The sequence below is a fragment of the Zerene cesonia genome, chromosome 6, assembly GCF_012273895.1.
Source record: "Zerene cesonia ecotype Mississippi chromosome 6, Zerene_cesonia_1.1, whole genome shotgun sequence".
Lineage (NCBI taxonomy): Eukaryota > Metazoa > Arthropoda > Insecta > Lepidoptera > Pieridae > Zerene > Zerene cesonia.
In genome coordinates, this window is record NC_052107.1 from 2778416 (window position 1) to 2791779 (window position 13364).

General features: G+C 33.9%; 2 protein-coding genes across 2 annotated transcripts in view; both read left to right on the forward strand.

Annotated features, from left to right (window-relative positions):
* LOC119840581 overlaps positions 1-8162 on the forward strand; it is a 108813-nt gene extending 100651 nt beyond the window's left edge. The window contains exons 7-16 of the mRNA XM_038367269.1: positions 242-245; positions 611-739; positions 1543-1711; positions 2163-2326; positions 2552-2719; positions 3370-3572; positions 4060-4225; positions 5025-5155; positions 5376-5502; positions 5667-8162. Coding sequence (XP_038223197.1) covers positions 242-245; positions 611-739; positions 1543-1711; positions 2163-2326; positions 2552-2719; positions 3370-3572; positions 4060-4225; positions 5025-5155; positions 5376-5502; positions 5667-7244 — 2839 coding nt within the window. The 3' untranslated portion in view covers positions 7245-8162. The remainder of the gene's footprint in view (positions 1-241; positions 246-610; positions 740-1542; positions 1712-2162; positions 2327-2551; positions 2720-3369; positions 3573-4059; positions 4226-5024; positions 5156-5375; positions 5503-5666) is intronic.
* A 2039-nt stretch (positions 8163-10201) lies between these two features.
* On the forward strand, positions 10202-13294 carry LOC119840582. The gene is made up of 6 exons (XM_038367270.1): positions 10202-10372; positions 10455-10659; positions 10742-10815; positions 11056-11160; positions 11367-11489; positions 11729-13294. The coding sequence occupies exons 1-6, from the start codon at positions 10202-10204 to the stop codon at positions 13292-13294; spliced, it is 2244 nt and encodes a 747-aa protein (XP_038223198.1).
* Positions 13295-13364: the final 70 nt, after the last annotated feature.

Genomic DNA, 13364 nt, shown 5'->3' on the forward strand with positions numbered 1-13364 from the left:
GAAAGTTTGTAAGGATGTGTGTGTATTTGTTGCTCTTTCACGCAAAAACTACTGAACCGATTGCAATGAAATTTGGTAGGTAGACTGGACAAATGGAATAACATAAAGGCAACTTTTTACCCCGATATTCCTACGGGATATGGACTTACGTGGGTGAAACCGCGGGGCGCAGCTAGTATAAAAATAATTTTCATTAGTGTTATAAAATATTGTTTTGAATTTAAAGCATATGATTGAGTAGATATGTATGATATGATAATATACATGAATTATTATTAATGATTAACTTTGGAATGTTTACTTATGACTACAATTATTTATTATATAAAACATATCTTATTCGTACTATAAGATACAGGATTAAACAATTTATATTAACATAATTCGGTTGGGTTTATTAGAATCTATCTAATTTACAATCAACATACACTACAAATACATGCATGCATGCAAAAGCGACAAAATAATGATCAATTTGGCCTGTCAGTGAAATTTATAAAGTGATTCAATTAAAGAATGGGAAACCACATCAAGCTTCCAACCATAAAAGTTTCGTTAAATGTAAATTGGAGCACAGTTGATTAATTTATTCTGAAACCATTTATTTCAGCATTATAGAGGCAGCATGAAGTCTTTAAACACAGGCATCGTGACCCTTCTTAATTACGGCAAGCACGTGCCGCCGGCGGTGTCCCACGTGACTCTTGCTCATGAGATCGGCCATAATTTTGGTTCGCCGGTAAGTTCCTTGTGTTATTTCGTAACCGAATACAGGAACATACATCAAGTGTTGTATATCATGGTTGTGTGTGTAAAGCATCATTTTTTTAATTAATCAAATTGTGGTCTCCTTCTCTACATAACTTATTATGTGCCAAATTTTATACTCCTCCGTCTATGAAATTCTCAACAATCAAAAAGGGGTACATAGGTTTTGCTAAGAACGATAACACGATGATGGAACAATAATTGAATTTTGAATCGTTTGACTGTTCATAAAATATCTCCATTTCATTGAACCAATAAAGTTTTTTTGACAAAAATTATTCCACCCGCGCTTTTAAGTACATATTTCGATAAAATTATTTATTCACGAATGAATGAAAGCGGAAAAATCAACAATAATTAGCTTTGACAATGTTTACGAGTGAAAAAATTATTGAAACACAATTTCTCGGAAAACCACAATAATTAAAAGTAACAGCATATCAAACGATACACCGCAATTATAATGACGTTCCGAAACCAATCATTTTCGAGAAATCTCCCATTATCGATAACACCGATGTCGTATGTATTGTATATTGTATTTTTTTTTCTCTTACAAATTATCAATATGACGCCTGACAAAATATTATATAATTTCATCGACTTCAAGAAAAGGAGTATTTACTCAATTCGACTGCATTTTTTTTTTTGTTTGTTACCTGATCCACTCATCTGTTCCCATATAAATTTGGTGTATGTAGTTCTGACAATTTTAAGGCGGTTACGATTTTTGTAAAAGTAATAATGGTTATAATTAAATATCTTCTATTTCAGCATGACCCAGAAGTGTGTACGCCGTTCGGCGAAGACGGTAATTACATAATGTTCGCACGAGCCACGAGCGGCGATCGTAAGAATAACAATAAATTTTCGCCGTGCTCCTTACGAGCGATAGATCCAGTACTTAATAATAAAGCACGTTCGCCTAAGGGATGCTTCACAGGTAAGATGTTCTTCATATCTCAATTTATAGTTAGAGGGTAATACGGCAATTAGTTGTAGTAAGAAAATTAAAAAAAAATAAGAACGCTTCGCACTGAAAGATTTTAATTATTAAATGAAAGACGAGCTGGCTACCTCTGGTATAATAACCAGTTTTGTAATACTTTTATTACGTTTAATATATTTAAACAATTATGTGAAGATGGTTGACACGTTACAATAGTTTAAAATAATAAAATAATAATATAATTTTCATAATAAGTCAATCTTCGAACCATGATTAAAGGTAGATGTCACAACTTAGAATTGACAAGGTGTAAAATATGTCCTGGAACTTGAAAACGAAACCATAAACTTACAATAGAATTCACAGTTCATTCGGACATAAAAAGCGTTCCATTCACATGGATAATATATATAAATATATGTATAAGTTAATAATCATATTACAGAACCACAGCCAGCAATTTGCGGCAACGGAGTGGTGGAAGAAGGAGAAGAATGCGACTGCGGCTGGGCGTCCGAATGCACGGATGTATGCTGCAGGCCGCAAGCTGTAAGGCCACACTACAAGCCGTGCACGCTCACCGAACATAGCGTGTGCAGTCCTAGTCAGGTATATTGAGTTAACTATTTTGATGGGAAAGCGTGTGGGCGCTCTGTTTTTAGTTTACACTCGATCTAGAAACTCTACAACGTATAATATATTGTAGAATTTCACCGTTATATCTTTTTAATTTCCGTCAACTCTGCTAGACTGTAACTCTGCTGGACAACTAATTGTACACAGTCCACTTACAAAATAACTTTCACACCAAACACACTACATGAAACATTCCAGGGTCCCTGCTGCACAGCGTCCTGTACTCTCAAATTCGGGGACAAATGTCGGTCAGACAACGGGTGTCGTGACGCGGCACATTGCGACGGCAAGCGCGCCGCCTGCCCCGCCAGCCGGCACAAGCCGAACAGGACGCGCTGTGATAAGGAGCTCGTCTGCTTTATGGGAGTGAGTATATACTAATTCGCCCGTGTGGTCAGTGGAAAATCCCGTGGGAATGAGGTGGCCGTGGTAAAAAACAATATCACTCTCTTTAGTAGGCGACTAACCTAACCTTACCTAATTCTATACAGGTACGCGATATAAGATCTTATGAGAACAGAAAAACAAAGAAACTCTCTTTCGTATTAGTTGACATAAAAAGCGAATGTCTTTCGAAATTTGTGATTGTTTTCCCAAATATGTATATTATTATAATATGTATATTGAGATAAGATCTGGGAGAAGAGTCTTTTAATAACGAATCTCGGTAATATTAATTTCAGTTTTATTTCATTTAGGTATATTGTTACAATAATATTATTAAATCTTAAACATAAACACAAAAGGTTGTCGCTGCCTTAATGATTTCTACTATTTATTTATTTATTTATTTTTGGGAAACAAACAATACAATAATTCTTATAGATTATACCATACACATACGAGCAAAGTATCCGCTAAAATTTAAGTTATTTAAATTAGGATTAGGATACAAAAAACATAGAAATCACAAGCATGAGTACAATTTAAAGATAACGCTCCAAAATATCCGAAATATTAGTGTATATATATTATTTACGTATTTCTGTGTAATGCTAATGGTTGGCTATTCCCAGGAGTGTACCGGCTCCATCTGCCTCGCGTACGGGCTGGAGTCGTGCCAGTGCGCGCCGCGCAAGGACGACCCGCGCTCCGCGTGCGAGCTGTGCTGCCGCAAGCCGGGCGGGCCCTGCCTCTCGTCCTTCCACTGGAACACGCCGCCGTACGACGTGCCCGATATGTACGCTAAGCCGGGCACGCCTTGTAATGATTATAATGGGTGAGTGAGCTACGTTTAGGTTCGGTATGAAAGCGGATTATAGTGGTTAGACTGCACGCGTCCTTCCCTTGGAACTCGGCCTTGTACCTCATAACCGATATGTAGGCTAAGCCGGGCACTTCTCTTCCTTCTGCTCTTTCTTATGACTGTAATGGGTAAGTGGGAAGATTAATCTATGCTAGGACTGTATCGATCGATATATATATACAGTAGGATCGAATAAGTAGAGGTCTAGAAAATTAAATCTTACTTTTTAATAGAAATATAACATAAAAAAACATAAGATAGAAGATTAATTTACAATAACAGTCCTTCAACCTTAAGCCGTGGCACGGGTACCAACACATTATGAGTACATATTAATAAATAAGAAAAATGTATGTTACATCAAGTGTGTGAGTCACTAAGTCCAAGTCCAAGTATTAACATAAATTTCATTGGATAACTTGTGAATTGAACGTTAAAGTGTTCTAAACAACATTTACAGTTACTGCGACGTGTTCCAACGCTGCCGCGAGGTGGACCCGTCGGGCCCGCTGGCGACGCTGCGCAAGCTGCTGCTGTCGGACGAGAGCATCGCCGGCTTCAAGCGCTGGGTGTTGCGCCACTGGTACGCCGTGCTGCTCATACTGCTCGCTGTCATTGCGCTCCTGGTACGTACAATTTATTAAGTCGTGACGAATGAAAGAAAATCCTTTTTTTAATTTGAATTTAAAAAAAAACAGTCTGAAAAAGTTTGGACATTAATAAGAAGATAATGAAAAATTCATATTTCTCGATTTTATTTTAATTCGAGTGTATTCATATAATTTTAAAGGTTTTTTGTTTAATGTCACATTCTTGTTAAGTACTAGAACAATAGCTATAAAAATAGGTCTAATCCTTATCATATTTTATATAAATATGTATATAAACAAATGAATAGATATTTTATTTTTCACAAAAAATAATATGAGTGTATTTTGTTCTTAGCGCTGTTGCAGAATTTTAGACTCTGCAACAGAAATCGAAGTTAAGGAATAGAATCGCATTCTTAGTTCAAGGTATTACAAATCAATGGAATCTGTTTGCCGCCAGATCCATAAAGCCAGAAAAGAATTAAAAGGACCTATTCATTAGTTGTTAGCTACACATCATTCGTAAAGTTAAATTTTAAGTATTCATTTAACCTGTAGCAAGAGCTAGAATATAAGCTAGAATCATTCACGTATTGGGTATATTATATAGTCAAGACTGATGACCTAATGCTGTGCTTGAAAAAAGTTTTATAAACATGACTATAGTAATGGGAAGCCATAAAAGGTAAAGATATGATGTTATTCAATGTCTACATTTAATGCAAAGTTTACGGTATTTTAATTAATGTTTACGTATTTTTAACAGTTGTAATTAATATAAAAGGAAAAAGGGCTATTATAATTTATACTAATGTATTTTTTATGTATTCTTCAGGTGGCCAGTACCCGTTTCCTGGGTCGTCACGCTAAGAAGATCAAATCAGTCACAATCATTCACTCATCAACTACAGAAACTGTCCGCCTGCCGGATGCCGGTGATCAGATGATTGTTCATACTGCTGTCAGGTGAGCCTTGTGAACATAATATGATTAAAAAATATGTAATAAACGAATCTTGCTATTTCACTTATTAACTTCTATTTCCAATCTTTTTCTTTTTATAAATTGACTAAACTTTGACTTCTATAGCTTTTTAATTTAAGTAGAATAATGAAAAATTATTCAGTGGTTTTAATCACCATAGTTGTTGTTTGGTTTCTCTATTTGTATTTTTATTTTGTCTCAGGTCGAAACTTCCTCTAAAGAAGAAAGTAGCACTCCGCACACGCGCCTATAGAGGCAAGAAGGATCAAGCAAATAAACAGAGTGACAAAGCGTCGCCTTCGCATGCCGCCAAAAACGGCAAGAAACGGGTATGTAATATTTATCCTAACATACAATATTCATATAATTTCTTCTGTTTTCTTCTGTACTAATGAAATAAATTCCCTTTCAAAATTCTTTTTGTAAAGTTTTTAGCAATTAGTTAATTTTTAATTATGTTTCAGTAACATAGAAATATTAAATGCTTTTTCAGAAACCAACTACTCAAGCGAAATTAGATGATGCTATTAAAGTAGCCAAAGAAGCGACTGCCGTTGTAACTAATGCAGATGGGAAGTCGCCGAAACACGTGATATTATCTAAGCATAAGGGAAAAATCAAGAAAAGAAAGTTAAAAGTGAAAAAGGAAACAATAGACTACAGTTCAATGCAAAAACATCCGTCTTCGCCGATAAAGGACACTGAAGCTTTAACAAAAGTTCAGAAGTGGCTGCTCAGCTCACCTCAGCCCACGTCAATACCCAAGTCGAAATCAATACCCGTAGGACTTACTGAGAGAACACATAGACAAATTTCCAAAGGCTCTAGAAAAGCGAGACCTTCTAAGAGCGCCACAAATCTGTTCTCTGGAGAGAAAGCTAGACTACAAGTAGTGTTCAAACCTCCATTTAGATTTAGTGTTAAAATTTGTAAAAGCGATAAAACTAAAGTCGTTCTAGATAAGTCTTCAAAACCTGAACTAGAAAGAAAACGCCACGATTCACTACCTCAACAGACTTGCCCTGCTGATCCTGGAAAATCGAATCTTAATATTAAACCTAAACATTTAAATTCAAATAAAAATACAATAGACAATACAACGAATGCCCAAATGGACGCGTCTCAGCCAGAGAATGTCGTTCATGGGTATGAAAACTTGCTACCTCACAGTACAAGTGATTGCAAACTGGGAAAGAAATCGTCTGAAAATAAAGTTCGAGCTGGTCACAAGAAAAGCAACTCTGTGGGCCAAAAACGCGACACGACCGAGAGTCGTCAAAATCTCATATCTCAAGATGATTTTGATAACACTCACGTTTATGAAAACGTCGTGTTGTCACAAGACACATTCGTTCCAAAGAGTTGTAGTATGCCACGAAGGCAAAACTCCGCTGTCATATCACGGCAGAGCAGTTATGGCCATCTACCTCGAGCCCAAATCCGCCCACATAGACATAGTACTAACAATATAAGCAGGTCTCGAAATAATAGCAACAGTGGATTAGAACACTTTTACAATATCATTGAGACGTTAAGGCGAGACAACGCAAACACTTGTAACACAAACACTAGTAGTTCCTCTGGGAGTAGTCGTGAGATTTCCAAGGGCAGTATAAAACAAGGGAATAGAACTTCCCGGCAAAATAGTCTAGTCGATGGCCGACCGAGTATTTCTGAAACAGCCAAACTAAAAAGACAACTCAGTGAAATAGAGCTTGATAAATCTCAAAACAACGATAATAAGCTTAGGGGCTTCCAATTAGTAGTGGGCAAAGAAAAGCTTAAGCGACAATTGAGTGACAATGAACTAACAAGGTCACGCTTACAGCTGGCGATGCCGATGTCTGCGGGGGCAGAACCGCGACAGCCATTTTGTTGGAATAAACGAGCCAGTTTGGACTGTGAGGAGTCATTGCCAGCGATCCGCGCTCCAAAACCTCGTAACAACACAAAACGCACGACGTATACGTTTGGCGAACTGAAAAACACCGTCCCGAATGCCAGCGAAGCGTCGACAGCAGACGGCATCCACATCTCACCAGAAGAATTTCTCAAAATAATCGATAACTAGAATTTCGTGTGGACATTTAGGTGATAATAAATATTTCCAAGAACAAAAATAATCGCTGTGTACATTGTTAGGTATATGCGATGTGTATCTATTGCTAATTAATGTAAATATTGTATTCGCTTCTTTAATATTAAGAATAAACAAACCTGCCACTGAAACAGACCATTGTTTAGTTGAAGTGTGTTGTCCTTTGTGACTTACCTGTACAAAAATAGTACTAAATATTTTGATACATCAAACAATTTACTAACAGATTTAAACATCTAACCGTTTTAAATGAATATCCATCTGTGTACTTTTATTTAAATTAAATTTTGGTAGGGCTACTCATCAGATCGTCGTCAGGTCCCAATTTTTGTTATTTGAATTTAAATAGTTAATTATATGAAACTTATTTACTTAAACTACCAATGGTCTTGTTTCACTGTATGATCTCTATAAATGAATCTCTATTTTTTCTACATAACCTATTGTACAAAATGACTCATACCTATGTAAAGTGTTCATATAGTATTATTTCAAATTATTCGTGTATGTATTTTATGTTTGACTCTTCGTATATTTCTTTTACAAACTAACTCATATTTACTGGCATTATTTCAATGTTGATAATATTATAAATAAGTAAGTAATGTGGTAAGTACAATAAAATAATAATTATCAAGCTATTTAATGAATTTCGCTTTTTATATTTTATTTTAAATGTCTGTCAATTAAATATGTCAATCTGTTAAACGTTAAAATATTTTATATAATTCCTTTGAAATATCCATACAAAACTGCTAAATGCCAATTATCATACTAAAATTAGGGCCATATAACGTATTCGATTAATATAAGAGTATAAATAAAATATTATAATTATGGATTGTCTAACATCAAAAGTTGTGTTATACAAATTTAGGTAGGCGTAGGAGAGAAAAAAAAATCAAGATAATTATTTTTCTCTCCTAGTTCATTTCATATTGTCCATATTCGAAAATAACAATTTATGAATTATATATTTATGTTCGTCGTAAATCTATAAAAAAATCTTGTATTAATCGATACGTACATATAATGAATAAATATAATATTTGAAGCTTTTTAAACATTAAAAATATTTTTCTATAAATTTTAATAACAGAAAAATAGCAAAGCAAATTTCAGCAGTTTTTTTGCAATAACAATTAAATGTCTGAGATGGAATGTGTATTTACATAATTCACTGTATTAGAGGGACAATATTTAAGTGCATAGAACCACGTTGATCGAATGTTTTATATTATTGAGTATAATAGTAATTTTGTAAACTCTCTAAATTATTATTAGGTAAGAAAATATATAGGTATTGTGTAGTTGTGTTCCCGCCTATGTTTACAAGCTGTAAAATTATGTGATAGCTCGGTTACATTACAAAGTTTTTTGGCAACAATAAAGTACCATTTTTGCGATAACCGTATGTTATATTGTGGTAGCTGTGTTTTTTACGTAAGCGTTTATTTTAATCGGCCAAAATGTTCTGTCTCAGGTATTGTAAATTGCGACACTAACTAGATTGGCGGACGTGTAAAGTCGCGACGCTTTCCCAGTGAGCAAACGCGTCTATGAGCTTCGTAATAGGAATGTAAGGGTATAAAGTATTGTAATGTAAAAATGATTTCTAAGATGATACTCAAAGTATTGGACGTGTTACAAATTTGTATTTGAAAGTTATTTCCTACGGGTGTTGCTAATTCGATAATTTGTTTGAATGTTTTCGCTTGTATACGGTTCTATGTTTAACGAATAAAATGTAGTTAACTTGTCCTCCAGTATCCAATTATAATAATTAAGATTACAAGAGCGCGTTGTTTTTGGTCATGAAAATGGAGTGCACATTATGTACGATGTATTTAAATATAATACACCCAGCTATGGAACTATAAAATGGTTTTGTAGGTGTTTTGTTTAAATTGTATCCGTTTTCACACAGGTTATCTGGTGTACCCATATTTCAAGTACATAATAAATTTAATATTGGTTCTAAGTGCCTTACGAGCAAATTATTACATTCCTACGATCATTCCACGCAAATCCTTATTTAAATAAACGTTATAGTGGCATTCATTATTATTCATCCTCGGGTTTTGACTATGTATTATATTTATGAAATCGGTAACAATATTGATTGTGTAGACTTTATTATATGTACGTTATTATAGTTATATTTCCAGTACTTAATTAGACTGTGATAGAATATGTTTGAAAATACTATGTTTATTTTTTTATCAGTTAAGACTTCGTAAAATCAGCAGTATATTACATAATGAATACAAATTTGTAATAAATTCATTTTCTAACATTTTACTATTTTTTCTGTATTTTATAAATAAATAAAACGAATCCAATTTACTTTGGTCTTTTATTAATATGATCTTCATGTTCTCTAAAGATGCCAAACAATGTCGATATTTGAATAAAATTAAGAAAAAATGCAAAATAAACTTTTCATAAAATACTCCGCGGCTTTACTCACGTGGTCAAAGGGAATTCAAATGGGAATCGACTTCGATTGCACCCTGAGTGACAACCATTCATCATCGAAGTCATATCTGTTTTTTTTTAATTTTACAATTTCCAAACTTGATTGCCAGAGTGATTGAATTTGATCTCATATGTATAATTCAAATATAATGTTAAATGTCGATTGCAATAAATACGTTATTTTTAATGGAAATTTTAATTGATTTTACGCTTAAATGCGCTTAAATTCGCTTAAACCCCTACTTTACCCTATTTCCATACATATACATAAATAAATACTTCTTAGTAACCAGTTCAAACTGGCTGTTAAAACTAAACAAAAGTAACTATTGGAACAAGTTTTTTTTTCTAAAATTTCAAAATTCATTTGTTTTTATCTATCAAATGTACATTCTGTCATTTAGCTTGAGACAATCCATAGATGACTAAAGTTTCATTTAATTTATTTAAAAATGGCCCCCATTCGATACAGCTTACATTATGAAGATTATTCGGAGCATTTGATGTCAAGATTTGGGAAGCTATTGCAAATGCAAGCTCTTGTGGATATGACGCTAATGTGTAGTTCACATACTCTACGTGTCCACAAAGCTGTTTTGGCAGCAAGTAGTGCTTACTTTCAAGTGAGTAGGTATATTTAAATGTCCATAGTTTTTCTTTATTCCTAAAATTTTATATTTCCGAACCTAACAAAAAATAATTTAGGACGTGTTACAAAAACAAACTGGAGAACCGCTTATCATATTAAAAATGAGATTTGGTGTAATGAAGTGTCTCGTAGAATTTATGTATTGTGGCAAGACTCAATGCCCTGAAGAAAATTTGGATGAATTGGTATCTGCAGCACAGTTTCTTAAAATAAAGGGCTTATCGAAAGTCACTAAAGAAGGCCTTGGAATTACAAGCACCAGTAAGAAATAAAATGAGCCAAGATTTTTTATTATTATTTATCACTTACTACATAAAGTACTTAATGATACGTTTTATTGAAGGTGAATTACCCGTATTTACCCCACCAGTAGTAATTAATCGACCACCTCAGTCTCTGATCGATCTCCATTCTCAGGTATACTGTAAACTGTAACTGTGTATTTGATTTATTATAGAAGAATAAATTAATAATTAATCACAATATTTTTTTAAGGATAACGTTGACAACAAGGCTTTGAATACGATACCAACGAATACTATTCCAACTAGTGAAAATCGGAATACTGCTAATGTAACGAGTTGTTTTATAATTTTAAAAATTAAAGTATATTTTAAAACAGACGTATTTGGTTTATCATGAATCCCGTGATTACAGGACACTGTTGTGCGCATACCATTCGATATCGAAAATAAAAGCATTAACAGTGGAGAATTTGACTTGCGATCGGTTCGCCCACGAAGAGGTCGCCCTAGTTTTCGTGTAAGAAATATGTATTTTCTACACACACTTACACACACAAGAACTCTAAATCACTATCTGTAACTATAATTAACCCTACACTAGATAGACTATTGATCCCTTATTTCACGAATGCAGTAATCCGAAATTATCTGCAGAGGACAATAAATAAATACTTATTTATTTTCATATTAAAAATTGTAAACAATTAAGTTGATTTTGTGTAGTCTGGCGGTTGGGATACCAGTGGCGTCCTAGGCCGAGCTGCAGAAAGAGCTCTACTGCGACGTGAGCAGGATTCGCGAAAAGCTATTCACCATTTAAAGAGCTTACAGAGCCGACAAATGCAGGTAATAATTTTTGTCTAAATCATAAACCTTAAACCTTTGCCTGAGATTTATTTATCTATTTCAATAATTTTAAAGAATAGAAAAAAGAACGATCATGAAGCGGGATTATCACCAATTACATAATGAATTTTCTTCTATTCTTTCAATTTTTTCTATAAGCTAAGCATTTGAAAATAAATTCTATTTAAAAGTGAAAATATAAATGGAAAGTCTTTTGTATAACATTTAATTATTTTTAGGACTATATGGACAGAACATTGTCACAAGCTGTGAACAGTATATGCGAACCGGAATCAAACTCAAATAGCTACATGAGTATCGATAGCGATCTCATGTATATGGATCAGACTGTCTCCTCCAACGTCCTTGATCCAACCATATCATTTTCAAAGGAAAACTCATTGGGACATGAAACAATCACCTCCAGCTACGCCACATCTACTAGTGAAACAAACAAAAATTCTAATAATGAAATAAGTTCAGCTATGTCGCAATACGTTAATGCTTTAAAAAGCGCTGGACTACCAACAGATCTGCCTATCCTCTTTGAGTCGGGAGACGGGTCTTATATAAACGTTAACGAACAAGTTCTTTTAGACATGGTACAAAGCAGTGAAATACAATATGAAGTAATTGAACAACCTAACATTATTGAAAAGGTTGCTGATCCAAGCGAAATTAAAAGCATTGATGATTTATCAAAATCTATTGAGCGCGGAGAAATGCTTATAGGTCCCAACAATTATACATCAAATAATAACTTCAGTAAAAATAACATAGGTCATGAAGATGCAATAAACACGTTGAACGCTTTGCTGCCTGATAGTTTAGAATCATTCAACGAACAACAAAACTATGTGGTTTTAGACAGTGGCCTTCAAAATGGAACGAATAGTGTTGACAACGAAAGCACAAATGATTTTTCCTGTATTGAAAACGATATGCAATACTTTACTAAATCTATGAGTGAAGACGTAAAAAAATACTATCAAGACCAACAACTTAATGACCATAGAGTAGTAGATCAATTGTGTCCAGTAAGCAGTTCTTTGGATACAAGTTTTAGTATGACTTTATTAGACACAAAAGGTTCTCAGTTGGGTGAGGGTATATCCCAACAATATAATCCTTTAAGTTCAGTAAGAAATGAAGATTGTTACGATTTCAGTTTGCAACTAACACAATCCACACATTTTAAAGAAGATGAAATAGAATGTTTGATTTCTACGACGAAGCAATCTAATGATACACATAGATATAATGAGAGTCATAATGAAAGCAGAGCACAGGAACAAGACGAAATAATGAAAGACTTAATGGATTTAGAAAGCAATATTCACGACGTCCAAAACGATTCTAGTGAGCAAAATAACTCCGAATTTGGAAATATAACCTCAGTATTTAATAAAGAAAACAGTGAATCAAACTCAGCGATTGATTCTATAAGGGACAAAAGTGATTTTTCTGGACCTATTCCCGTTGATTTAGACTGGGATAAAGATACTGATACAATTCAGCCATTGTCACAAAAAAACGAAGAAATAAATAATGACAGTAACTCTGAAATGTTACAATCTTCTACGGGAGAGTGGACAGAAAAAAGTAAAAATGCAGCAAGTGAGGAACGTGACGACTTATGCTCAACATTAGATGAAAACATACCTTTTGCTGTAGGCTTACTTCCACTTAAAGCACCCAGGCAAAAAGACAGTTTAGACATATATAAAAAAAGAATAAATGAAGACGATTTATGTAGCGTCGATGCAAAATGCCTAAAACGTAAAGTCAAACATAAAATTATGTAATGCTTAACAATATTATGTAATTAATAATAAGGGTTTGTGCAATAAATAACAATTAAGATATACAATCAAG

What these genes read in the sequence shown, in the direction of transcription:
- LOC119840582 (XM_038367270.1), top strand. Translation starts at nt 10,202, where the DNA reads ATGGCCCCCATTCGATACAGCTTACATTATGAAGATTATTCGGAGCAT. An exon ending in CAAGTAGTGCTTACTTTCAA is followed by an intron (nt 10,373 to 10,454) that starts GTGAGTAGGTAT and finishes AAAATAATTTAG; the next exon opens with GACGTGTTACAAAAACAAAC. An exon ending in TGATCGATCTCCATTCTCAG is followed by an intron (nt 10,816 to 11,055) that starts GTATACTGTAAA and finishes CCGTGATTACAG; the next exon opens with GACACTGTTGTGCGCATACC.